This window comes from Panthera leo, chromosome A3, assembly GCF_018350215.1.
Source record: "Panthera leo isolate Ple1 chromosome A3, P.leo_Ple1_pat1.1, whole genome shotgun sequence".
NCBI lineage: Eukaryota > Metazoa > Chordata > Mammalia > Carnivora > Felidae > Panthera > Panthera leo.
Genome location: NC_056681.1, coordinates 26,611,196 through 26,638,368, shown reverse-complemented (window position 1 = coordinate 26,638,368; position 27,173 = coordinate 26,611,196). Strand labels below are relative to the sequence as shown.

The 27,173-nt window shown below is 48.9% G+C and overlaps 2 protein-coding genes and 1 long non-coding RNA gene across 8 annotated transcripts in view; 2 read left to right on the top strand and 1 right to left on the bottom strand.

Annotated features, from left to right (window-relative positions):
- HCK (HCK proto-oncogene, Src family tyrosine kinase) overlaps window positions 1-24,754 on the top strand; it is a 44,604-nt gene extending 19,850 nt beyond the window's left edge. The window contains exons 5-13 of one of the 2 annotated variants that reach the window (XM_042931298.1): window positions 794-892; window positions 4,311-4,414; window positions 7,318-7,467; window positions 8,014-8,166; window positions 9,642-9,821; window positions 10,617-10,693; window positions 16,706-16,859; window positions 17,710-17,841; window positions 24,224-24,754. In XM_042931298.1, the coding sequence (XP_042787232.1) occupies window positions 794-892; window positions 4,311-4,414; window positions 7,318-7,467; window positions 8,014-8,166; window positions 9,642-9,821; window positions 10,617-10,693; window positions 16,706-16,859; window positions 17,710-17,841; window positions 24,224-24,411 (1,237 nt within the window). In that variant the 3' untranslated portion in view covers window positions 24,412-24,754. Of the gene's footprint in view, window positions 1-793; window positions 893-4,310; window positions 4,415-7,317; window positions 7,468-8,013; window positions 8,167-9,641; window positions 9,822-10,616; window positions 10,694-16,705; window positions 16,860-17,709; window positions 17,842-21,070; window positions 21,407-24,223 lie in introns of those variants that run through there. The other variant, XM_042931297.1, reaches the window with a different exon arrangement.
- LOC122215679 lies at window positions 4,657-27,157 on the bottom strand. 5 transcript variants are annotated; one of them, XR_006200495.1, is made up of 4 exons: window positions 27,047-27,157; window positions 25,622-25,747; window positions 21,400-21,525; window positions 4,657-4,901 (listed from the first exon to the last, which is right to left on the bottom strand). It is a non-coding gene; the product is annotated as an uncharacterized LOC122215679 (long non-coding RNA). The 5 variants fall into 5 exon arrangements; XR_006200498.1 differs by lacking the exon at window positions 27,047-27,157 and adding an exon at window positions 26,907-26,997; XR_006200496.1 differs by lacking the exon at window positions 27,047-27,157 and adding an exon at window positions 26,212-26,299.
- The window catches only part of TM9SF4 (transmembrane 9 superfamily member 4), a 53,502-nt gene continuing 52,618 nt past the window's right edge, over window positions 26,290-27,173 (top strand). Inside the window, exon 1 of the mRNA XM_042931293.1 lies at window positions 26,290-26,404. Within this exon, the coding sequence (XP_042787227.1) occupies window positions 26,390-26,404 (15 nt within the window). The 5' untranslated portion in view covers window positions 26,290-26,389. The remainder of the gene's footprint in view (window positions 26,405-27,173) is intronic.

Sequence of the window (27,173 nt, the reverse complement as noted above, 5' to 3'; positions counted from 1 at the left end):
ACTCACAAACCATAAGATTGTGACTTGAGCCCGAGCTGGACGCTTAACCGACTGAGCCATCAAGGCACCCCAACAGGCTATCTTAAAGTAGGGAGTAAATGGCTGATGAGAACCTCATCATAATAGAGGAGAAAGGGTTTGCTCTTAATCTGGACGAAAGCCACCAAAGAGGGCCTTGTGTACTTACTAGGGGTGCACATCCAGGCGACAGTGAACGGGCGAAAGGCTTTCTCAAGGAGGCTTTCCCTGGGCTCCTGTAATTAAGGTACAGGTTTATCTATGGACCAGACCTGCTGAGGTACGTTTGCATTCAGGAATCCCCAGATCTCGGAGTTTGCTACCTCCAATCCCCAATACTCTTCACCATAAGGGGGGGGGGGTGTGACTGTGTCACTGTGAGATGGGGCTCAAGAATGGGAGTGCTTGTCCTTGGTCAGACCACTCTGGTTCTTGGCCCACAATGAGTCCACCATGGGCACAGGGCCCCATACCCTGAGTAGGGACCCCTGCAAGTCCTGGGGAAAAGAGTGAGGCCAGAGACCTAGGGCTGTGGGCTGTGGAATACAGGGATAGGGCTTGATTCCAGACCCTCGGACGCACAGTGGGGACTGTTGTAAAGATCCCTACCCTAATCATGGAGTGCGTGCTGGGGACTGGGACAGTAGCGGCCTTGCCCCTTACCCTATCAGCTTCCTGGGGTTGGGGGTGTATTCTAGGCCAAGGCTGGGGGGCCCAAGAGGTCCGGGGGGATTCCCTCTGCTCCCTGACTCCTTTGCTCCCTCGTGTCCCTCAGGTCTGGGGAGTGGTGGAGGGCTCGGTCCCTGGCCACAGGGAAAGAAGGCTACATTCCAAGCAACTATGTCGCCCGAGTTGACTCCCTGGAGACAGAGGAGTAAGTATTCCGTTTTTCCTGCCCTACAGAAGGCAGTGTGGGCTCTATCAGGTTTGTTCCTGCCTCAGGGCTTTTGCACTCTCTATCTCCCCTCTCTGACACTCTTCCTAGGGATCTTGGCTTGCCTGGCTCCTTCTCACCCTTCCTGTCCGAAAGAGGCCTTCCTTGACCATCCTGTCTAACGTGGATCCCTCCGGGCCTCTGTCTCTCACGGAGACCTGTTTTATTCCCTTCTGAACACTCCTCGCTAGCAAAAACAATCCTGTTTCTGTGGTTGCTCACACGTTCACTGCCTGCCTCCCCCTCCCCACAGGGGCCTTGCCTGTCTGTGACTGCATCCTGGGCACAGGCTGGCATGCAGTAGGTACTTGATACGTGTTGGTTGAAGTACATGGCCTGTGCCAAAGAGGGTCTTCTGAGAGACGAGCTAGCCCACGCTTGTTCAGTCACCCTTCATTTGGTTCATTCGATAAATACGCACCTGCACGTCACCAACCCTGTGCCGGACCGGGGACTGCAGGAACCAGGAAGACACAGCCCTGCCCTCAAAGAGCTCCCTGTGACCCAGCGTGCTTGGCTGCAGGCTCTTCTTTGCGTCTGTCTTGACTCTGAAAATATAGATGGTTATACGTCATTCATGCACCCAGCAGCCCCGTTCCAGGGACACTAGGTGACTCAGACAGGGTTTTTCCCTGGAGACGTTCACGGCGTGGTGGGTGGGACCGGCGAGTAAAAAGATGGCCATGCTACAGGGCGACGAAAGGGTCCAGTTCAGGACAAGCCATTCAAAAAGTTAAGACACGGCAGTCCCTATGGTTTTCTCTCCTCTGCCTCCTCCCTCTGGCTAGATGGTGTTGACGGTTTGAAATGCTGACCAGTTAAAAATGACAATGTTTGGGCTCTTTTTCCCCATCTTAAAGTCATGCTCTTGTTAGTGCATATGAAACCTCTTTGCCTTGTGAAGTCTCCCTTCTTGTGGCCGTGAGGAAGGCCCCTCTCCTACCACGGACTCTTCTGTCCTGGACCACCCCCCAGCACACCTCTTGCCTGCTGCAGCTGGGTCTTGCTTCCTTCTTCCTCCTTCTAGGCTTTCTCTTGGCACATCCAATGCTCTGCTCCCGGACTCCAAGATCTGAACACTCACCGAATCCCTGCACCACACCTCCCAGCAGCCTTGGAGGAGGCATGGCTGGTGGTACTCCTCAAGGTCAACACGCTTGCCAAGTGGGAAAGGCAGGGTGCAGACAGCATGTATGATGGGTTATCATTTGCAAACAAGGGCGATAACCTAAATGGTGGTTCTCAAACTTGAGTGCATCAGCATCACGCGGAGGGCTGGTTAAAATGCTGGTTTCTGATTCAGAACCTGGTATTTCCAGCAAGTTCTCAGGTGGGGCTGCTGCTTGTGTCCAGGTTCTCACCTTGAGAACCACTGACCTAAATAGACACAGCAGTCTTGCAGACTGCACTCACAGGTTCTTGAACCTGTATCAAGAAACTGCTAACAGAGGGTGCCTTTGGGGAGGGCCTTCCCGGCATTGGAAAGCAGAGGGGGAGGGGATCTGACTTCCTCTCCCTCCTTGAAATAAACAATGCTGTAAATGTTTCAAAATGCAGATGGAGGGGAAGGACATAGAAGAGAGTGAAAAGTCTCCCTTGCCCCCTTGTTCCCCCACCAGCCACTTCCCCTCCCCAGAAGCAAGCAGTTTTCTTATGAGTCTTCCCAAATGCTTCCTACCGTGTAAGAAAAATACATACAGCTCCCATTGTTTTACACAAGTGGAAGGTACCACGCCTGCTGTTCTGCACCTTTTGTTCAGATCCTTTCACAGCTGCAGTGTCCATTGTGTAGACGCCCTACCGCCCCCTGTCAGTGGTCATCAAAACTGCTTCCAGTCTTGTGCTATAATGACTCTCCGTGTGTATATGTCATTTCTTCCTCATGCAAGATCCCCTGGGATAACTTCCCCGGTGGGAGTGGGGGGGGGGGGGGGCAGGGGGAGGGGGTTGCCAGGGAGACAGCTCTTACCGTGTACCCTGTTCCGTTGCTTGAAAATTTTACCACGGCAGGACTTACTCCACAAAATGAAAGCAAAGAAGGCGGGTGGGCAGTGTCTCATGGTGATTAAGAGTTAGCCTGCCTGGATTTGAATCCTGCCTCCACCACTTCCCAGCTGGGTGATGCCAGGCAAGTAGCTTGCTCTCTCTGTTCCCTCAGTTTCCTCATCCATAAAATGGGGATGATAAGGGCCACAGTTCCATGCAGTTGTTAGGTGGATGACAAGAACTTGATGAATGTTAGCTGTCTTTCTCCCCCCGTTGATGCAGAGGAAACAGAGGCCCAGAGAGGGAAAGCAACTTGCTCAAAGTCACACAGCAGGTTGGTGGCAGGTCTAAGGCCAGCTGACCTTGGGTCTGGGACTCTTTCCTTAAGAGCACACAAACCACTCCTCACCCTGCTGATGGTAGGATTTGACAGCTGCTGCTTGGACTTTCCCACTCAATATCCCAAACATCCCGGGGGAAAAATGAAAAGATCCAAGAATATGGGTCCAAGTATAAAATTATTTGAAATCTCACATTTTAGCTTGAAAATTCATGCTGAATTTATTTCTTAATGTTTATTTATTTTTGAGAGAGAGAGAGCGCACACATGAGCTGGGGAGGGACAGAGAGAGAGGGAGAGAAAGAATACCAAGCAGGTTCCACGCCATCAGCACAGAGCCTGATGTGGGGCTTGAACTCATGAACTGCACGACCATGCCCTGAGCTGAAATCAAGCCTTGGCTGTTTAACCAACTGAGCCACCCAGGCGCCCCTCTTGCTGACTTTGTATTCAACTTTACCCACAGGAGAGGATACACTGTGAAGTTTACGAATCTCAGGCCTCCACTCACATGGACCTCTGAGACCCTGAGAGGATGGTCATGTGGCCTTGTGAAATTTGCAAAATCCAGATTTTGACCACAGTTGGTTAAGACTGCTGTTACCTTACTATTTGCGTCTTTCTATCCATCACCGTATCCCTAACACTGGGTGGCATTGGAATGACCCATGGGCATTTTGTATTTGTAATGCTGTATTCTTTTTCTTTAAAAACAGTTTTCTTTTTCTTTTCTTGTTTTTTTTTAATAGTCTTTTGGGGAGGGGGGCTCTTTCTTTTGGTATCATTTTTCTTAAAGAAATCTCCCCAAATTGCATAAGTTTCTATCTCAGCAAACTGGATTCACTCCTAGTAAAGATGTCTCTGTTTTGATTTCAAATCACCATTTGGGAATGGTGATTTTTCCCAAAAGAATCTTGTAGGAAAATGAATGCTGCAGGAAGCCAGGCACTCCGTCTCCTGGCGCCCCGTGGAGGTGGGACAGGACTGGCCTACTCCGTGGTTCACACAAGGCCCCCCACCCCTTTCCACCAGGTGGTTCTTCAAGGGCATCAGCCGGAAGGATGCGGAGCGCCAACTTCTGGCCCCGGGCAACATGCTGGGCTCCTTCATGATCCGGGACAGCGAGACCACCAAAGGTAACACAGCCCTCCCCACCCTGCCCGCCCTGCAGGGGTACCCCAGGCATGACTGGCCGCCACGCTCCCTCTGCAAATGCAATTCTGCTGAGTAACTCACCCAGCCCACCAGACTGCCAAATTTTCTCCTGCCCTTTGCTCAAGCCTGGTTTGGGTCTTCTTAGCTTCTGTAGTTCCTGGTTGGGTCCCTAGAAGTAAGCCCCAGTGCTTGTGGACCCTTAACAAAAATATTCTAGTGAAGCTTGATCTTTACCAGCTTGTATTATTTAAAATACCCATCGCAGTATATCTTGTCCACAAAGCTGATTGCCCCTCCTTCCATAAGGAAGGGGTAGACCAGCCCGCAGGAAGAGCCCCAGGCCAGGCTCCTCTGAGACTGCTTAAACTGTCTCTTTTGATGTTTTTTGGAAGTTTTGATGTTGGCGACCTGTTTCCTGAAGGTCCTGGGCGGTGAGGTTGGTTTTCTGCAGGGCCGTTGCACGGGAAGCTAGAACAGTACCCAAAAACATCACATCACTCAAACTGGCATCAGTTGAGGCTAACTTTCCCAAAGGAAGGAATAGAAATAAGGAGTCTCGTGATGTCAGATTTCATACATGGAAGCGTGTTTACTAATATGTTTAGACTCGAAGCTGCTTGGTTCAGATTAGTCAAGTAAATTGTACAAAGTGTGACCCCACAGTACCCTAAGCAGTTTTGGGGACATCCAACAAAGGCGTCTGTGTGGTCCTCTACTCTACGGCTGGATGTCTGAATTGGCCAAGCCTGAACATGGCAGGATAACGCCACTCACAATCAGTGTTTCAGACCAGTGAATATTTAGGCTTAATTTTCTCCCACCCAACAAGCCCCCTTCAAGCCCAGGGACAAGAGAAATAGGACAAAAAGGCAAAGCTGTATACAACCCCCAGCTTCTCCTCTCCAACTGCTCCCAGGGCAGCTGGGGAATTGGTTGAGCTGGTCCATTCTGCAGATAGAGGCTGAGAAGCCAAAGAAACAACCCAGACCTGCAGGCCAGAAGGGTGAGCCTGGTTCCCTCTCACAGCTCTGCAGAGGTAGGGCCGTAGGGACCCATTTAGCCAATTTAATAAAAGTGGCAGCACGAGTGCCCTGAATCCCGTCCTGCTGTTTCTTGGATTCTGCCCCGCCCCATCTAGCATCAGCCAAGCCAGCCTCACCTTGGCTGGGCAGAGTGGCAATGAGTGGGGTGGGGAGCCAGCGGCCTGGGTTTGAATCCTGGCTCTGCGGCTTACCAGCTGCGTGGCTGCAAGTGAGTTAGCGCACCTGCCTGGACCTCAGTCTCCTTGCCTGTAAAATGATGGTGCTATAAAACCTGTACCATGTGGGGTTATTCATTCATTATAATAAGTTATGTAATTCATTATATTCATATAATTACAATTCGTTGTAGAGGCTATTATTCATATTTATTCATAGTTTATTTGGACAAAGTTCTTAGGCCAGTGGCTGGCATATATGGTCACTTGTTATTCATGCAACAATTTAAACCCCTGCAAGATCCTGAGACACAGTGGAGCAGTGGAGCTCCATTGTGGTGGAGCAAACTGAGAGACAGAGAGGCTAATAGCGTGCCCAAGGACACACAGCTTGCAAATGGCAGAAGTATGGTCATGGACTGAAAGACGTGGGTGTTTCTGGTCTATGCGATGTCATGCACATTAGGTTCTATTCTTGAGGTCACAAATTACCACGAACTCCGTGGCTCAAAACAAGATAAATTTATTATCTTAGAGTTCTAGAGCTCAGAAGTCTGAAATCAGTCTTGCTGGCCTCAAGTCCCGGTGTCCGCAGGGCTGGTTCCTTCTAGAGACCTCAGGAAATAATCTGATTCCTTGCCGTCGTCAGCTTCTAGAGGCCACTGGCATTCCTTGGCTCATGGCCCCTTTCTCACTTCTCTCCAACTTTGTGTATCCATCTTCGCATGTCATACCATTGACTTCAACCTTCCCACCTCCTCTTATAAGGACCCTCGTGCTTCCATCGGGCCCACCTGGACAATCCAAAATAATGTCCCATCTCCAGATCCTAATGGAACCACATCCTCCAAGCCCCTTTACTACATAAGCTAAGAAAGTCATAGGTTCCAGCCATTAGGACATGGACATCTTGGGGGGCTGCTGTTCAGCCTACCACAATATTTCATGTTTACATTTCAATAATCAGACTGCATTTTGTTGTTGCTAATTTTTTGTTTGTTTCTGAGTAACGTATTTACCAATCCGATGTGGTGTCTTGGCTTTTGTGATAGATGATAGATAGATATAGATGATAGATAGATAGATAAATGAGAGCCAACATTTACTGAGTGTTCACATCTTGAGTGCTATATTGCATTACTTCTTTTATTTTAATTAATTGATTAATTAATTAATTTATTTATGAGAGAGAGAGAACAAGCAGGGGAGGGGCAGAGAGAGAGGGAGACACAGACTCCAAAGCAGGCTCCAGGCCCTGAGCTGTCAGCACAACGCCCGACACGGGGCCTGAACCCACGAACCGTGAGATCATGACCTGAGCTGAAGTCGGACGCTTAACCGACTGAGCCACCCAGGCGCCCCAGCATTACATCTTTTAATCCTCAGGCAATGTGATAAAGTAGGGGGAGTGATGGTGACCAATCCCATCTCACAGATGAGGAAGCCGAGGCATACAGCGGTGACATAGCACTTGTTCAGAGTCTGTCCGCTGGACATGGAGGAGGCTGGACAAGAACCCAGACGGCCTGACTCCACAGCCCACTCTTAACTCGACTCCACTGCCCAGGTGCCCACACAGTGTCAGCAGTGGCCTTACAGGGGTGTCGGGAGGGGGTGTCAGAGTGCTAACACGAGGTGGCAAGGCTGAGACCCCACTCCTGAAGGATTTCTCTCTGGCCAATGCAGGAAGCTACTCTCTGTCAGTGCGAGACTACGACCCCCAGCACGGGGACACGGTGAAACATTACAAGATCCGGACCCTGGACAGCGGGGGCTTCTACATCTCCCCACGGAGCACCTTCAACACCCTGCAGGAGCTGGTGGCTCACTACAAGAGTGAGTCCTGCCCAGGGCTGCGTCCCAACCAGCGTGGACTCGTCTCTCAAGAATCTTAGTGAAGGGTGCCCTGTAGCCTCTAAGGCCTGCTGAGCTCTTCCTGACCCTCCCCAGACAAATAGTTGCTGTGAGGGTTTTTTTTAATGTTTAGTTTTGAGAGAGAGAGAGAGAGACAGAGACAGAGACAGAGAGAGAGACAGAGCGTGAGTGGGGAAGGGGCAGAGAGAGAGAGGAAGACACCGAATCCGAAGCAGGCTCCAAGCTCCGAGCTGTCAGCACAGAGCCCGACCCGCGGCTCCAACTTATAAACCACGAGATGATGACCTGAGCCGAAGTCGGACACCTAACCGACAGAGCCACCCAGGCGCCCTGACAAATAGTTGCTTTGATTCTCCTGAAGTCTCAGGCTTGTTGAGCAGGAGGGTCAAGGTGGCGTCTTGGGAATGTCCCCGATGGTAGCAGCCACAGGCAGAGGACAAGGCAGGGAGGCCTCCAAGGGGAACCCTCTAGCTGGCTGCCCTCCACTAACCAAGGGCTCTGTTCCAGAGGGGAGTGATGGACTCTGCCAGAAGCTGATAGTGCCCTGCGTGTCTTCCAAGCCCCAGAAGCCATGGGAGAAAGATGCCTGGGAGATCCCACGGGAATTACTCAAGCTAGAGAAGAAACTTGGAGCCGGGCAGTTTGGGGAAGTCTGGATGGGTAAGGATCCAGGGCCAGAGGGTGGAGGGAGGGCAGAAAGACAAGGAGGTCTTTGCTTCCAGGAACGGACTGAGGCAAAGTGGGGATGCCACCGGGTGTAAGGGGAGATTTGAATAATAACCATAAAGGAGCAATTCCTTTGATAGCAACCACATTGTCCTGCTATGCAAACACCGATTTGCCTTGGAGGCCAGGCTTGTTGGGGTCCAGGTCTTCCTTCTGGGAAGGAGGAGTCCTGGATGAGGAATCTGCTTCCTTGTGTGGAGCTGGAACAGTCCACCAGTCTGGGGTGGAGATAACCAGAGGCCTCCTAGGATGATGAAAAAGTGGGGAAATGTAGTTTGGAGATTTTCAGGTAAGTTCAATGTTGCCAACTGATGAACAAGCTGCCCTGAGCGCTCGTCATGTGCCCAGCGCCATGCGAAGGCATCGTGGGACACCCAAAAGGCAGGCTGTCCTGCCCCTAATAACTTGAGAACAGCAGTGCCTTCTCTGCAGGATGTGGGGTAGAGGCCTGGCCAGTGCCCGGTGCACTCCACCATGTTCCAAATGGGAGCGAAGGTGACTTACAGAGATGCAAACAATTCAGCCAGAAAAAATAAGTTTAAATTTCATGTATTTCAAATACATTTACTAAGACCCTGTTGTGTGCCAGGTATTGAATAAGAGAATGTGGCAGAGAAAGTATAGAGAAGAATGTAAAATGGATCTGGGTGATAAGGTTAGAGAACCAAAAATATTATGTAAGGCCTTAGACCCTCACCACAGGAAGACCTCAGATCTGGATTCGAGCTTCCTGGCAGCCAAGGCAAAAATGGAAACACAAGTAATTATGAGATTTACAAGATCAACAAGATGAAGCAGGGGTGTGGTGGGTTGGGTCCCTGTGGTGGGCGGGGGAGTTGGGTGCTTGAGAGACTGATTGATAGATAGGCAGGCTGATTGGTGCACAAAAAGGAAGGGGGAGTTTGGTGGATGAGGAGGTGGGCAAAGCGGGCAAGGCCAAATTATGCAGGGCCTTGTGGACTGTGATATGGCTGGTGTTTATTTTGAGAGCAGTGTTCAGATTAAAATATTTTAAGCAAAGATAGTGTGTATGTATGATTATGTGTGAAAGCAAAAGTGATGTGTGTGTGTGTGCACATGCGTGTGCAAGTAATAACTGAGCGTTGTTTTGAGGTGATTCTTAAATCCTGACAACAGCCCTTCAAAGGCAGTACTGATCCTTTCCACTTGGCAGATGAGGAAACCACAGCTCAGAGAGGTCAAGTGACTTACCCAAGGGCACACAGCCAGGAAGTGGTGAACTAGCCTTCAAGCTGCATCTTTCTGAGGCCAAAGCCTTTCCCTTTCTGAGGACTGAGATAAGCAGGGAAGGCTTTCTGGAGGAGGCAGGCCTGCAGCAGGGCCTCCCAGAGCTGTGGGGAAAGGGCAGTGGGTTCTGACCACCTTTCCTGTTCCCTCTCCTGCTCCAGCCACCTACAACAAGCACACCAAGGTGGCCGTGAAGATGATGAAGCCAGGGAGCATGTCCGTGGATGCCTTCCTGGCAGAGGCCAACCTGATGAAGACTCTGCGGCATGATAAGCTGGTGAAACTGTATGCAGTGGTCACCAAGGAGCCCATCTACATCATCACAGAGTTCATGGCCAAAGGTGCTGCCCTCTGGGGGCTGGGGATGCAGGCCGTGGCTCATACTAGTCGATTACGGACTCAGAGGTGACTCTGACATGGTTCTTGCCCTCAAGATGCCCCTGGTCTGGCCAGGAGCTCTTCTTGAACTTGAGTACTTGGGCCTCCATTGGCAGTGAGTGGCCCAGCCCTCCTGGTTCATGGGGTAAAATCATGGTAAGGGGATGCCAGAGGACGGGGAGCTCACGGAGCTACAGGAGAGGGCAGTATGGCCAGAGCCCCGCTGGGTAATGCTAGAAGAGGCTTAAGCCTTCGAGGCTGGGGGCGGCTCCCTGCCTCACCAGCCATCCCTCCTGTGTGGACCATGCTCTGGAAAAGAGTTGGCCAAGCACTCGTTCCGAGCTGCCCGCACCCGGCCGACCCGTGTTTCTCAGGGAGTTTTTTTAGGCCACCACTCCACAACCATTTTCAATCCCTGCCCATTTTTCGATAAACAGCAGCACGTCACGCAACCTCATTTAGTGCAATCTTGAAACCTGAAAACGCTTTTCATTTTCTAAATACACAGTTATGCCGGCGCCCTAAAGCCATGGCCCCGGTCCACCAGGCTCAGAAAGCTCTCTCTCCGTCAAAAGAAATAGTGATTGCCCCCCGGTCTAGGAATCACAAAGTCATCTTTAAAAACACTCAAATTGTATGTCTCAAACACAAGGAGTGGCAAGTAAGTGTTTTTATTGAAGTCCATCACAACGAACAACTTAAACCATACACCAAAACAGTGACCGCAGTCCTGTGGCTTCCCCCCCGCCCCCCCACAGGAAGCCTGCTGGACTTCCTGAAAAGCGTAGAGGGCAGCAAGCAGCCATTGCCAAAGCTCATCGACTTCTCAGCGCAGGTGAGAGTCTGATGGGGAAGTGGGGGGAGGGGACAGGAATTCAATGATTTATGTAACACGTTCTCATTGGACACGTGCTGTAATAATAGCACGCAATCATAGCTAACATGTACTGAGCGCTCAGAACAACAGTCCAGCTGAGCCTCCAACAACGCGAGTGAACTGTGGCAGGTCCACTTATAAGTGGGTTCTTTTTTTTTTTTTAACTTTTTCTTTACATTTATTTATTTTTGATATAGAGAGACAGAGCACGAGTGGGGGAGGGGTAGAGAGAGAAGGAGACACAATCCGCAAGCAGCCTCCAGGCTCCGAGCTGTCAGCCCAGAGCCTGACACGGGGCTCGAGCTCACCAACCCCAAGATCATGACCTGAGCCGAAACTAAGAGCCGGATGCTTAACCGACTGAGCCACCCAGGCTGGGATTCTTTTTTATAGAGTACAGTACCGTAAATGTATGTTCTCTTTCTTATGATTTCCTTAATACCATTTCTCTTCTCAGGCTTGTTTTATTGTAAGAACACAGGATATAATACGCATAACATACAAAACACATATTAACCAATTGTTTATGTTATCGGTAAGGCTTCCTGTCAATAGTAGGCTATTAGTAGTTAGGTTTTGGGGGGACTCAGAAGTTATATGTGGATTTCTGACTGTGTGGGGGTTGGTGCCCCTGACCCTGTGTTGTTCAAGGGTCAACTGTATACTTAAAAAAAAGGGTTTTTTTACATTTATTTATTTTTGAGAAACAGAGTGAGACAAAGTGTGAGCCGGGGAGGGGCAGAGAGAGAAGGAGACGCAGAATCTGAAGCAGGCTCCAGGCTCCGAGCTGTCAGCACAGAGCCTGACACGGGGCCCAAACTCGTCAACTGTGAGATCATGACCTGAGCCGAAGTCAGACGCTCGACCGACTGAGCCACCCAGGCGCCCCAACTGTATACTTTTTATGTGTCTTGTAGGTACTGGTTCATCCAGTCCTCACATGAACCTTAGAGAGTGGGATTTTTATGACCTGTTCTTATGGAACAGACTACTCCAAAGCTTAGTAGCTTGAATTAACAGTAATGTATTATTTCTTGTGATTCTGTGGGTTGACTGGGGTTGGCTGGGTGGTTCTTCTGTTCCACATGGTGAAACTGAGGTCACTCATTTCTGCTGAGAACTTGCCTGGGGCTAGAATGGCCAACATGGCGGCTCATCCTCCGGGGTCTCTCTCCTGTGGACCTTCGTCACTTGATAGCCAGTCAGAGCTTCTTTACAGCATGGTGGCTCGGTTCCAAGAAGGAGTATTCCAACAGGTCTAGCTCTATGTGCAAGGCCTTATGAATCCTCTCCTCCTATCATGCTTGCCACTGTTTCATTGGCCAAAGTATGGCCCACAGCCCAGTCCAGACTCAGTGTGGGAGGGGACTGCACAAGGGCATGAGTCCCAAGACACACAGTCCATTGGGGGCCACCAGTGTAGCAGTCTGGCCACAGATAGGTAATTGTTATCCCATTTTACAGAATAGGAAATTAAGGCATAGAGAGGAAACTGAGGCCCAGTGAGGTTAAGTAGTTTGCCTAAATCACTGTGTTGATTTGGGGGGATATGGCAGTGAATGAAATGGAGAGTATTTCTCTCCTCCCAGAGTTTAGAGACATTAAACAACTGACTCTCTGAAAGAGCCATTACCCAAGTGATCCTGGCTCAGCGTCAAAAGAAAGAAGTATCCAGCAAAACAAATAATGTACACAAACCACAGAAGCACTCTTAAAATCCCAATTTCTTTCTCATCTTCCCTTTACTCTTTGCAGCTCTTCTTACCTGCGGCCTGAGTGCTTTTCACTTCTGTCCTCTGTCATCCTCTCCTCTCTGTGGGAAACCGGGAGGAAAGGGATGCTGTGGGAGTACATGGCTAGAGCATTTATCATGGTCCAGGAGCAACCCAAGAGGTCTTCCCAGAGGAAGAGGCTTCTAGGCTGAATCCTTAAGGGTGAGTGGAAATTAGGCAGCTGAAATGGAGAGAGAAGGGTATTCTAGATAGAAGAAACAGCCTGTGCCAAAGCCCATGGGGGAAAAACAAAAGAGCTGGGCCTGGTCAGTTGGAACCTGGGACTGGCAAAGATAAAGGGGGTGTGGTTTGCAGCCTGGAGGGTGTTAAGTGAGACGTGCCTAGGGCCTAGGGCTGTGTCTTCTGGAGATCTTTAAGGCAGAACTCATTTGAGTATGAAAATCCCAACCGTGGGGGAGGGGATGTCCAGAGGTATAAAAAAAAGAGGCCTTAAATTTTTTTCTAATGTTGTTTATTTTTGAGAGCGAGAGAGTCAGACAGACAGAGCATGAGTTGGGGAGGGGCAGAGAGAGAGGGAGACACAGAATCTGAGGCAGGATTCAGGCTCTGAGCTGTCAGCACAGAGCTCGATGCAGGGCTTAAACTCACGAACATCGAGACTGTGACCTGAGCCGAAGTCAGACACTTAACCGACTGAGCTACCCAGGCACCCCAAAAAAAGGCTTTAAGTTTTGGAGCCTGGAATGCCAGAGGCACATGGAAATCAAGGCCTGATGTTTATTTTCACTGTAATGGTCCCTGTCCCTAGGCAAACAATAGTCTGGCCTGTAACTAAATTATAACCATCAGACTGGCAAGTAATCTTGCTGGGGGAGAGTCAGGCTGGGCAGAAGCCACTCTCCCTGTTTCACAGATGGGAAAACAGAAACCAAGGGAGCGAAAGAGTTTCCTGGCCCTTGTATGTCCAGGGCAGAGGGTCTGGGGATAGGAAGGAGGCAACCTGGGGACCTGGTCTTCACCTCCAGTCCTAGAGAGGCAGATTGTGCAGTAGAAGATGCCCCAGCCCTGTCACCAACTGGCCGTCTGGGCCTCAGATCTACCATGAACCTGAGTGTCTTCATTTGTCAAATGAGGGAATTAGACCACATCTGTACTTTTCAAGTTCAAAAGCCCTTTTTTAAGCCATAATTCTGTTGATGAAAGGAAATCTTATATAGCAGCTGAATATTTTGTTTAATTTTTTAAAAATGTTTTTATTTATTTTTGAGAGAGAGAGAGAGAGAGAGAAAGAGACAGAGCATGAATGGGGGTGGGGCAGAGAGAGAGGGAGACACAGAATCTGAAGCAGGCTCCAGGCTCTGAGCTGTCAGCACAGAGCCTGACGTGAGGCTCAAACTCATGACCTGAGGCAAAGTCAGATGCTCAACCGACTGAGCCACCCAGGTGTCCCAGGAGCCAAATATTTTAAAACAGACCGGCTCTGATTGAAGAGGGTGCCCTTTGCTTTGTCCCGTCACCCACAAGACGACCTTGAGGTATCCGTAGGATTTGGTTTGAAGAGCCCGGAGCTGGAACAGCCCTATAGACCCTTCCAGCCCTAATTCTGTGGGTTCCCTGATAACTCTCAGAAGTAAACCCAAGTTTTAATGCTCAACATCAAGGCAGCCTGCTTGGTGCTTAGGAAATCTCACCCCCTCAGCAACTCCTAGTTCTTAGACCACCCCTGAGCCCAGGGAACCTCTTCGTTACTCATTCAGGTGACACACCCTTGAGAAGCCACGCTGTGTAGGTACATGGGCGGAGGAGTCACACAGAGTTTTGGTATTGATCCCAGTTCTGCCTGTGTAGCTTGGAGCAAGTTGCTTAACCTCTCTGAATGCCACTTTCCTCAACAGGGAGCATGAATAGCCACTGTTAAAGTGGATACTTACGCGCCAGACACTGCTGTAAACCCTTGATGCAGGCATGGAGGATTAATCCTCACATGACCCCTCAGAAGCAGGTTCTATTGTCATCCTCCTTTTACAGAGAAGAAAAGGAAGGCACAGAGGAGTGAAGTAGCTTGCTTGAGATCACAGAGCTGTGGGGCTCAGGCTGAGCTGGTCCAACTCCGGAGTCACTGAGGCATCAACCTCTACTATCTCCCAAATTGGGTTAATCCCACCTGCCCCACTGAGCATATGTGAAAATCAATAACGTGCACGTCTGCCTGTGGGCACTAAAAAAATGGTAACTGGTAGCATGAGTGCCTGTTCTTTCAAATCTAAGGCCACAAATCCAGGTAGGGTAATGGATTAGTGCACAGATGCTGAGCTGGGCTTTTGGGGTTCCAATCCTGGTCTCCACTTGGACCAGTTACTTATTTCTCTAGGATTAACCTTTCTTGCCTGGGAAATATGGCTGATAGCAATCGTGCCTCCCCCCAGAGCACAGAGTAAATGCGATCTCAGCTCAAGTATCATCTTCCGATAAATGTATAAACGACAATGTTTTCCATTAACATAATAACCCTTGTTAACTCTTCTGTCGTCTAAGGACTCCTGATAAATGTCCCCCTCCCCCGCCCCGGCAAGACCTTGTCTCAGCTCACCCCTAGCCTGGGATTCCCAACAAAAGCACAGTCTCAAGTTTTGGCTGGAAAGCTTGAAGCCTCACACCTCAGTTCCAGTAGCCATGGGTGCCCCCTGCTGGCCACTTCCCAAAAGTGTGCCCCCCACTTGCCTCTGACCTTGAGTAGGCTTGTTTTGGTTTGGTCTGTCTTGCCATGCTCCCCTATCCCACCCCCAAAATCTCACCAGATTGCACCCAGCTGCAATCCTCCAAAACAGTCCTCCAGTTCTGCAGTAATTGGAGGCAACGTGGGGCACAGGTATTGGAAATCCACAGACTGGTTTGAATCCGGCATTCAAAATTTTCCTGGTTGTATGATCTGGAAAGTGTCCCCCCTCTATAAAACATATAAACGTATTATAATGAGACCTGGCCCAAGGAGCTCAAAGCCCAATTTGTAAACTGTAAGTACTGTTTTCTGGGTGTCTGGGAGCTCATTATAAACCTCTTTATGAGAGTTAAACGCACAAACCCTTGTAAGTGGAAAATGTCTCTGAGGAAAAAAATCCCACATCTTTCTGTCAGAGGCTTCCAGGGACCCATTCACTGTGAATAAGAACCCTCCATACAGGGGCACCTGGCTGGCTCAGTTGGAAACGCATGCAACTCTCGATCTCGGTGTCATGAGTTCGAGCCCCATGTAGAGATTACTTAAAAAAGATTTTTTTAACTTAAAAAAGAATCTTCCATATATCTATTATTCATTCAGCAGCCATAATGGCATTAAAATATGTATCAGGCCATGTCATACTCCTGCTCCAGTCCTTCTACCATCCTCCCACTGCACTCAGAATACAGTCCAACCCCTCTTCAAACCTAGAAGGTTCTTCACAATCAGCCGCCTCCCTTTCAACTTCAACTCCATGTGGCAACTTCTGCTCAGCCCCCTGTTCCATGAACACCCAAACTCATTCCTGCCTCTGGGCCTTTGCATATGATGTTCTTGCTGCCAGGAATACTCTTATTTCACACACTTAGTACCACCACTTGGATCTTTGCCAAAACTTCACCTCCTCAAAGCAGCCTTCCCTGACCACCCAATCCAAAACAGCCCTCTACACTTCATGTCCTGCTACTCTGCTTTATGCTTTATGGCACTTACCGCCACCTGCGGGGGCATTGCCTGCCTCAGCACCTGCTCAAGTAATAGGTCTGGCACCCGGGAGACACTCAGTAGATTTTTCTTGAACGAATAAATGAATTTTCCCCACCCAAGCTTGAGAATGAAGAAGGTACAAGAGATATACAGCAGAATATGACATTAGCCTAGGTTGTCCCCAGAAAGAGGGCTGGGGATGAAAGTACCTCACAGTATCCTGGTGTGTGTGTGAGCGGGGGAGGCTCCTGGGAAAATAATGCCATTGCTTTCTCCTCTAAGTAGTCTCTGGGAGTTTGGGAACCCTAGAGAAAACCCCCCAAAGAGAACCAGGCCCTGAGATTCCCCCCAGCCTGGACATGAAGGTAGAGAAATGCCAACCTGAGCTCAGGACCCTTCCATAAGAAAGGGGGAGCTGCGTGCACACACTTCCCCGTTTTCTCAAACTTGGACGCTCCTCTTGTGTTTTGGGGTGGGACCCACCTTGGGCTGGGCCACTTGTGAGGATGAAGTTGTCTGTTTTGGGTGGAGATTGCAGAAGGCATGGCCTTCATCGAGAAGAGGAACTACATTCACCGAGATCTCCGAGCCGCCAACATCCTGGTCTCTGCGTCCCTGGTGTGCAAGATTGCCGACTTTGGCCTGGCGCGTCTCATTGAGGACAATGAATACACGGCCCGGGAAGGTAGGGAGCGCCGCCCAGGGACCGTGGGGCCACTTGGGTGGGCTGTGAGTGAGTGCTGAGAGTTGAGACATGTGTCTGTCCTGGCACCAGCTCTTGTCATTAAGCTTGATGGAGTCCTTCTGGATAGAGTCTCCAGGCCTGTAGTCTCACCCAGTGGCTCTGATCAATTTTAGGTTGCGCTAGCCAAGTGCATGTTGGATTTAAGGGGAGGGCAACTGTGTGGGTAATAGATGAAAACTGGGAAAAATCCAAATGTCCATAAGTAGTAGAATGGATATATAAGTTGTGGTACATTCATGTAATATAATGTTATGCAGCAATGGAAAATTCCAAACCAGTGCTACATGCAAAAGTCGTTGCAGGATGGCTCCATTTATATAAAATTCAGAAACAGGCAAACTCGGGTATGAATAGCAACATTATTCACAACAGCCAGAAAGTGGAAGCAACAACAGAATATTGTTCAGCCACAAAAAAGGAATGAAGTACTGATACATGCTAACCGTGGATACACTTTCAAAACATCATGTTAAGTGAAAGAAGCCAGACACCAGGATGGCACATTGTATGATTCCATTTATACGAGGCCTTGAGGACCCTACTCTTCAGGGGCTGTGGTTCACTGGAGTATCAGCTGAATCAACGAGGGGTCCCAGAGTGTCAGCTCCGCCGCCACACCCCACACCCCTGTGCCTGTTCCTCTCCACTCTAGATATCTGTCCTGAGGATAGATACCCCTTGCTTCCGCGGAGGCGGGACTGAAGGGTGTTCCCCTGTCCCGTTCCCCAGCACACACCCAGCCCTGACTGCTCCCAGACTCTCGCTGACTCTGCTCTGTCCAACCCCACAGGGGCCAAGTTCCCCATCAAGTGGACGGCTCCTGAGGCCATCAACTTTGGCTCTTTTACCATCAAATCAGACGTCTGGTCCTTTGGTATTCTGCTGATGGAGATCGTCACCTATGGCCGGATCCCTTACCCAGGTAGGGAAGGGGGCATCAGCTGCGACTGCTTCCATGGCCCAGCCTGGCTCCCTTCACTTGTCAGTGTGTCCATTCAGGCAGAGATCTTGATCCTTGCCCCCAACCTCCCCTCACCTGCCCCATCTCAGTTCAATGTACCACCATCCACCCAATTTCTTAGGCTGAAAATCTGGGGGCTTCCTTGGTCCTTCCTTTTCTCTCACGCCTTGCTACATCCAAGCAGTCACAAGATTCTGGCCATTTGACTCCAAAATACACACCCAGGGGCACCTGAGTGGCTCAGTTGGTTAAACAACCGACTCTTGGTTTTGGCTCAGGTTATGATCCACGGTTCTTGAGTTCGAGCCCTGCAGTGCAGAGCCTGCTTGGGATTCTCTCTCTTTGCCCCTCTCCTGCTCATGCTCACTCTCTCTCTCTCTCTCTCAAAATAAATACACTTAAAAAAATACACATCCACTTTTTTTTTAATGTTTATTTTTGAGCATCATGATCTCACAGTTCGTGGGTTCAAGACCGGTGTCAGGCTCTGTGCTGACAGCTCAGAGCCTGGAGCCTGTTTCAGATTCTGTGTATCCCTCCCTCTGTCCCTCCCCCGCTCATGCTCTGTCTCTCTCTCAAAAATAAATATTAAAATTTTTTTTTAATTTTCCCCACCAGACACTGAGCTCTATGAAGCCAGAAAACATGTCTATATTCCTCATTAATATATCTGCACTGCTCACCTCTGTGCTTGGCACACAGTCGATACTTAATAACTATTTGTTGAATGGATGACTGTATCCCCAATGTCTATGGGCAGCACCCTATGCTGAACAGACCACGTAGGTACAGGTATACCCAACATGTAGATTGCCCAAGACTCAGTAAATAATCTCATTTTCTGTTCCTTTTTGGTCAGGGTGTGTCCTTATGGATCTGTAGCCAGAACACTGGGGAGAAGGGGAAAGGTAGATATAAAGGGTCCCTGAGTTTATGTTCTTGCCCCATCCTCGATTACACTTTGAGAAATTCACTTCGCTTCTTCTACCCTAGTGTTCTCACTTTTTAAAAATATAGGCAATGACATCAACCTTGCAGAAGTGGTTATGAAGATTAGAAATAGGGGCAGCTGGGTGACTCAGTCAGTTAAGCATCCAACTCTTGATTTTGGTTTAGGTCATGGTCCACGGTGTGTGAGTTAGAGCCCCGCACTGGGCTCTGTGCTGAGAGCGCAGTCTGCTTGGGATTCTTAAAAAAAAAAAAAAATTAATTTTAAAATTAAAAAAAAATTAAATGTCTTTAAAAAAAATTTAAAGGGGGCACCTGGGTGGCTCAGTTGGTTGAGCTTCTGACTTCGGCTCAGGTCATGATCTCACGGTTCGTGAGTTCAAACTCCACATCAGGCTTGTTGCTGTCAGCACAGAGCCTGCTTCAGATCCTCTGGCCCTCTCTCTCTGCCCCTCCCCCGTTTGCACTCTCTCGAAAATAAATTAAAAAGACATTTTTGAAAAGATTAGAAATAAAAGATGTAGATACTTGGTTCATTCATCACTATTAATCAAATACCTACTATGTGTTGGGCACTGAGGATACAGTGAGAGATGAGGTCTCTGCTCGTAAGGAGCACATCCTAGCCATGGAGCACATCCAGGCTAGCGTGTCATCCTAGGCTCTCCATCTCAGCTGGAGATCACTGCTGAGGAGAATATGAAGCAGGACGTGTGTGAGGGAGTGACATGGGGCACCTGTGAGAGAGGGTGACGTGGGGCTCCCCAGCACCTGTCAGAGCAGGTCATATGTGACTTGAAAGACAGCTCAGTGAGAATCTAGAGAAAAGATTCCAGGGAGAAGGCATTGCTTTGCTAGCTCTTAGGCCCAGAGATGTGCCTGAAGAAAAGCAAGGAAGCCTGGTAGCTGGAGACAAGGAATGAGAGCAGATGGTGAACAATGAGGTTGGCAGGGACCAGATCAGGTAGGGCCCATGGTCATGGCGAAGGGTGTGGATTGTGGATGTTAGTCTAAGTGTACGGGAGCCATTGGAGAGTCTGGAGCAGGGAAGTAGCATCATCTGATTTCCATCTTTAAGTGATGCTTTGGTTCAGCATGGAGAGTGGGTTGGGGGCTGGGGAGAAGGTAACAGCCACAGCAGTGGGGACAGGGAGAGGTGGTAGAGACAGACTCAAGTTGATGGGTTGATACTACATTTCAGAAGAAGGAAAAATGTGACTTGCTGATGTGGAAGGTGAGACAGAGAGAGAGAGGGAGGAGAACCAAGGTCGACCCTCTTGGTTTTTGTGGAGCAGCTGGGTAGATGTTGGTGGATGGTCTAGGGATAGAACTTCAAGAGTTCTGGTTTAGCCCTGTTAAATTTGACGTGACTTGTAATATCCAAGTAAAGATGTTCAGAGAAGCACTTGGATGTATGAGTTTGGTGCTCCAGACTGGTAGTATAAAATCGGGGATCATAGACATGTGGAAGATTGTTCTTAGGGATACCCCACATTGGGGCACCTGGGTGGCTCAGTCGGTTGAGCGTCCGACTTTGGCTCAGGTCATGATCTCGCGGTCTATGAGTTTGAGCCTCGCATCAGGCTCTGTGCTGACAGCTCAGAGCCTAGAATCTGCTTCGGATTCTGTGTCTCCCTCTCTCTCTGCCCCTCCCCCTCTCATGCCCTGTCTCTGTCAAAAATAAATAAAACATTAAAAAAAAAATTTAAGGATACCCCACATAAACATCAGTTGAACAAGGAAATGGTCCCACTCACAGAGTGACATAGAGACAGGCTGCCTGTTTTTTTCTTGAGAGTACACCAGTAAAAACCAGGCAATCGGTTATGGGACCTAAATCCATTAGGATGCATTAGGCTGGAAGTAACAAAATAACTAAGAGTGTGGAAACAGTAGGCGAGTTCTTAGTCCCCAGGATGAGGAGCCTGGCAGGATCATGTGTCTGTGTTGAAGGAAAGCGGAGGGGTGTATCTTCCAAGGCCTCTTTTCTCATCAGGGAGGAACACCTTTCCTTCAGTCTCCTGGGAGAATGCCCCTCAGCTCCCATTGGCCAAAACTGGGTGCCATGTCCCTGCCCTGCCTGCAGGGGAGGCTGGGGAAGGGGTACCTGGCTTTCCCAGTGGGAGGGGCTCAGCTCCCAGGAGAGGTAAGAAGTGATGGCTCCTGAGGACGCAACAGTGTCTGCCACCCCAGGATTCCCTGTCCCAGTCCCTCCCTTTTTCACTCCATGGCCCCTTCTCAGGGATGTCAAACCCTGAGGTGATCCGGGCACTGGAGCATGGATACCGGATGCCTCGACCCGAGAACTGCCCCGAGGGACTCTACAACATGATGACACGCTGCTGGAAGAACCGCCCTGAGGAGCGGCCCACCTTCGAATATATCCAGAGCGTGCTGGATGACTTCTACACGGCCACGGAGAGCCAGTACCAACAGCCATGATGGGTGGAGCCCGGGCAGGGCCGAGTACCCAGCTGACGCCCAAAAGGTGGTTCCAGCGCCATCTGCCTGGTGCCTGCTTGTCCTTCCCACTCCCGGACACCCACCCTCGTCCCAGCCACAGCGCCTCACCTGTCAGGTGGGTGGGCTGAACTGGACAATCTCTTTTTGACTCTAGCAATCTCCAGTCTGCCATCCTCAGGAGACCCCAAGTTGATATTTCTTCTAGTGCCTGGGACAGCTGGATTCCGGTTACAGCTGTGGTTTGGACGGGAAACTTTTAAAAATCATGAAATAAATATTTAAATAAACGATACAAATGCTAAAGGCTTTCCTGACAGCTTGACTTGTTCTGCCAGTTCCTGAATATCTATTTGCCTTTTTGCTAGATGACAAGACAGAAAGGGGCAGGGACCCTTCCAAAGACCAGCAGTCTGAAGAGAAATGGGGTCCGATGCTCCAGCTTTTCTAACTGGCCCCCCAAGTAGTCGCTGGCTATGTTAGTTTCCTACGGCTTCTGCAACAAATGACCACAAATTTGGTGGCTTAAAACACAAATTCATTATCTCACAGCTCCAGAGGTCAGAGTCTGAAATGGGTTTGGCAGGGCTACGTGCCTTTTGGAGCCTCTAGGGGAGAATTCATTTCCTCGTCTTTTCTGACTTCTAGAAACTGACACATTCCCTGACTCGTGCTTTTCTTCCACTCGTCACTCCAAACTGCTTGTCGTCACATCTCCTTCCCTGACCGGCTCCTGCCTCCCTCTTTCACATGTAGGGATACCTGTTAGTACATTGGGCCCACCTGGAGAATCCAGACTAACTTTTCCCTTTCAAGATCCTTAATCACATCTGCAAAGCAAAGCCCCTTTTGCCATGTAAGGCAACATCTTCACAGGATCCAGGGATTAAGACAGGGACATCTTGGGCAGGGAGGAGGGGCATTATTCTGCTAATCACATTGGCACTGGGATGCTGGATGGGTTGTGTCTCCAAAGAGCTGAGTTTGCCAAGATGATAGGAATGATTTTTCATGACTGGAGCCCGGACTTTCCTGCCAAGCCACAGTGATACTTGAGCTGGTTAGTCTGGGTCTCCCCTAGGGCTGCAGGGCTGTCCGAAGCCGGGGCATTTCCCATGGCCAAGCAGCCATCGTGGTTGTTAAGATAGTATCCACCATCGTAGGAATACCAGAGTCTGGAGATGTAGTTGCTGAGAGCTATCTGGTTCCCTGTGTGGGAAGTTCTCAGTAGAGGGGAGGGAGATGTGGGAAGGAAGTAGAGAGGACAAGGATCAATGGGCCCTTCCTGCATGTTGTCTCAGTTGAAAGTGCCTGACATTAGCTTTCGTTGGAAGGGGAACAACGGGAAGAGGTGGACAGCGAGATGGGGAGCCAACGACACCTTTCTATATCATTGCATCCCCTGAAAGATTTACTTCACAGCACCTGCCAGGGTCCCCTGGAGCCCTATCCTGAATTGCTTCTGTACCCCTGAGTAGCACAGAGGAACTGGGTATAAGCAGTGGAAAGCACATCTAGCAGTGTTTCAACTTACCTAGTCGGTAACTGAATTTCTCTCCTGCTTTCTTGTTTGGGATATGTTTTTGGGTATTCGAAAGCGGAGCTCATCTCCTACAGTAGGAATTTGCACTCATGATTTGTGGTGCATTGGATTGCTGTTCAGTGATCCGTAGGAGGGAGCCTATTGCTACATGGACAAGACCAGGGGTCAATTCCTACCCTCCTGCTCCTTCAGTTTAACTGCCCTATACTGTGATTTATCCATCTGGTCACAGGAAAAACAGATTAAACTATGGGGACATATACAACACCAAAGCACAGCCCATGAAAGAAAATATTGATACACTGGACTCCATTAAATTTAAAAACTCTGCTCTGAGAAAGACACTGTTAAGAAAATGAAAAGACGGGGCGCCTGGGTGGCTCAGTCGGTTAAGCGTCCGACTTCAGCTCAGGTCATGATCTCGTGGTCCGTGAGTTCAAGCCCCGTGTCGGGCTCTGGGCTGATGGCTCAGAGCCTGGAGCCTGCTTCCGATTCTGTGTCTCCCTCTCTCTCTGCCCCTCCCCCGTTCATGCTCTGTCTCTCTGTGTCTCAAAAATAAATAAAACGTTAAAAGAAAAATTAAAAAAAAAAAAAAGAAAATGAAAAGACAAGCTCCAATCTGGGAGAAAATATTTGCAAAACACATGTCTGATAAAAGACCGGTATCCAAAATATACAAAGCATCCTTAAAGGCCAACAATAAGAAAACAAACAACCCAATTAAGAAATGGTCAAAGACCTGAACAGACACCTCACAAAAGAAGATATGCTCAGTCTGTTAAGTGTCCGACTTCAGCTCAAGTCATGATCTCACAGTTTGTGAGTTCGAGTCCCGCATCCAGCTCCGTGCTGACAGCTCAGAGCCTGCAGCCTGTTTTAGATTCTGGGTCTCCCTCTCTCTCTCTGCCCCTCCCAGGCTTGTGCTCTCGCTCTCTCTCAAAAATAAAATAAATGAACATTAAAAAAGAAATAACAGATATGCAGGTGGCAAACAAGCCACCTGAGAAGATGTTCACCTGAGAAGACGAGAAGATGTTCAACATCATATGTCAGAGAAGTACAAATTGAAACAATGAGATATCACCACACGTTACTTAGAATGGCCCAAATCCAACCACTGACAATACCAAAGGCTGGCAAGAACTTGGAGCAGCAAGAACTCTCATTCATTGCTGGTGGGGATGCAAGATGGTGCAGTCACTTTGGAAAAAATTTGGTCGCCTCTTACAAAACCACACATGTTCTTGCCATACAATCCAGTAATTGCATCCCTTGACATTTACTCAAGCATGTTGAAAACTTTTGTCCATGTAGGAAGCTACACGCTAATGTTTGCAGTAGCTTTATTTACAATTGTCAAAATTTGGAAGTGACTAAGATGCCTTTCTACAGGTGAAGAGATGAACAAACTGTGGTATATCCATATATTGGAATATTGTTCGGTGATCCAAAGGAACGAGCCATCAAGACACGGAAGAACCCTACACGCACAGAGCCAAGTGAAAGAAGCCAACCTGAAAAGGCTACACACCATGCAGTCCAACTGTGCCATTCTGGAAAATGCAAAACTTCAGAGATAATAAAAAGATCAGTGGTTGCCGGGGGTTTGGCAGAGAAGGAGGGATGAATAAAGAGGAACATAGGGGATTTTTAGGGTAGTGAAACCATTCTGTATGATACTTTTAATGGTGGATACATATCATTATCTGTTAAAACTCAATGCATAGCACAAAGAGTGTATTATAATGCAAATTACAGAATTAAGTTAATGAAAATAAAAATAATAATAGGCTCATCAATTGTAACATGTAGCATACTAAGGCAACATGTTAATCATAGAGGAAACTGGAGACCAGGTGAGGGAGTATATGAGAATTTTGTGTTTTCTACTCATTTTTCTGTAAACTTACAACTGCTCTAAAAAATAAAGTCTGGGAGCACCTGGGTGGCTCAGTCGTTTAAGAGTCCGACTCTTGATTTCGGCTCAGATCATGATCTCACAGTTCATGGGTTCGAGCCCCATGTCAGGCTCCACAGTGACAGCACAGAGCCTGCTTGGGAATTCTCTCTTTCCCTCTCTCTCTCTCTGATCCTCTCCCTTTCATGTTTTCTCTAAATAAATAAATAAATAAATAAATAAATAAATAAATAATAAGTAAATAAACGTTAAAAAATAAAGTCTGCTGGGGTGCCTGGGTGACTCAGTGGGTTAAGTGTCCAACTATTGATTTCAGCTCAGGTCACGATTTTTCATGGTTTGTGAGATCAAACCCCAAACTGGGGGCTCTATGCTGACAGCACAGAGCCTGCTTGGGATTCTCTTTCTCCCTCTTTCTCTGCTTCTCCCCCTCCCTCCCTTTCTCTCTCTCGCTCTCTCTCTCTCTCAAAATAAACATTCTTTAAAAAGTCTGTTAAATAAAAAAGCGAAAGAAAAAAAACACATGGAAATAAATTTTTTGCCACCAATGCTTTGGGAAGACTTCATGCACTCCTCCCCTGCAAGGTGGCAAAGGAGAGCGTAGATAAGATGCCCCATTCTAAGGGGGTACTTGGGTGGCTCGATCAGTTGAGCATTGGACTCTTGATTTTGGCTCAGGTCCATGATCTCATGGTTCTTTTTTTTAAACAACTTTTTGAAAAAGTCTCTGGTAACACTGGTACTGTATCCACTTTACAGCAATACATGGAATAAATGAACTTGCAGATCTTTCCCAATGTTAACACCATGACTCTTTTGAGTCCCCTTTCCAGATATTGGAAATTGAGGCTTAGCAAGATTGAGTAACTTACCTCCAGTCACACTCTTAGCTAACCAAGCCATGGTGAAGTCCATATTCAAAGATGTCTTCCTCCATGAAATATGCTGCTTTTCATCATTTAATAAGTAGTGTATTGTATTGGGCACCTACCATCTACCTGAAGGATTATAAAATAAATGTAAAAAGACAATTGTTTATTGAATACCTACCATATAACATTATATCATTAGATCCTCATCATAAGCCTATTATTATAATCCCTACCTATTTTGCCAATGAGAATAAGGTAGTACAAGGTTAAATAAAAGCGGATCCAACCCTCATAGGAATCACAATCTATTAGAGAGGATATAAAATAGTCAAGCAAATAATCATATACTTAATTACAAATTATTCTCGTAGTTGGACTGCTATTGGAGCCCTGGTACCCATCCCACTCATTAAATCAGGGCCTCAGGTAACCCTGGCAACGGGTCTTCCTGCCAATAGTAAAGATGGCGTCCAGAGAACAAGCGCGTTTACGCACACCCCCATTACCCACAATACAGTGGGGAAGAAGAGGAGGTGCAGTCTCTGCCAGGAGTTAATATGGCCCCCATAGTTACACCATCCTTTCGTCACCTAATCAGCGACCTCCCTGCCCAGACCAGGCTGCCGATCAGGAGTTAAGTCTTCTCGCCCCTCTGCTGAACACGACTACGGGAGAGATTGAAGCCAGGCAGCACCCCACGGAGTTAAACTCCGTAACCAGGGAAACACCACTTCCGCTGACGTCATTACGGCGACACGTGGATCCAAGATGGCGGCGGCGATGGTGAGTGAAGGAGACTCCGGGAGCCAGAGCTGGAGCGGGGTCCTCCGGGGGCTCCCAGGACCTTCCAGCGCCCCATGCCTGGCCCGAGCCACCTCCGGGACCCCTAGCTCAGTCCTGAGGGACGTCCCTGACTGGGCTTGTCTCTCCCAAACTCCCTCTCCCCGACCCTGGCCCCACACTCAGGCTTGTCAGGGCCCAGAGTTTTGGGGGAGGCACTCGGTAGGAGGGAAGGTCTCGGTTACCGTCTCGGCCGGGTTCCTATTCCTGCTTTGGTCTCCACCTCCTGTGACCCCCTTTTTTTCTAATTTTCACTTCCCAGCTCCGACCCCTCTGAAGAGCCCCCTATTATTTCCACTCTTGCTCCTCCGCCTCACGTCCAGACTTTGGTCCCTCCGCTTTCCGCCTCCCCTCTGTCCTGACCGGTTCGCGGATGCGACCTCACCTCTGACCAGCCTCCCAGCCCAAACCCCGTCTCAGATCCTTTCCGGAGCCCTGTCCTCACCTCCACCTTCAACTGTTCCCACCGCGCACAGGTCTTGACTGTCGCTACCCCGGAGCATGCCCTTACACTGCCCCCCGCCCCCCCTCCCCATCTTCTGTCTCCAGACCCTTCCCTAAACCTTTGTCTGGTCTCTAAATCACCTGTCTGCCTCTCTTCTGGGGAGCTTTTATCCCATTGGTTCTCAAACTTCACTGTGCATAAGACTCGGGGTGTGCGTGGGGGAGGCATGTTAAAAATGTAGTTTCCTGAGCCCCACTCCCAAAGTTG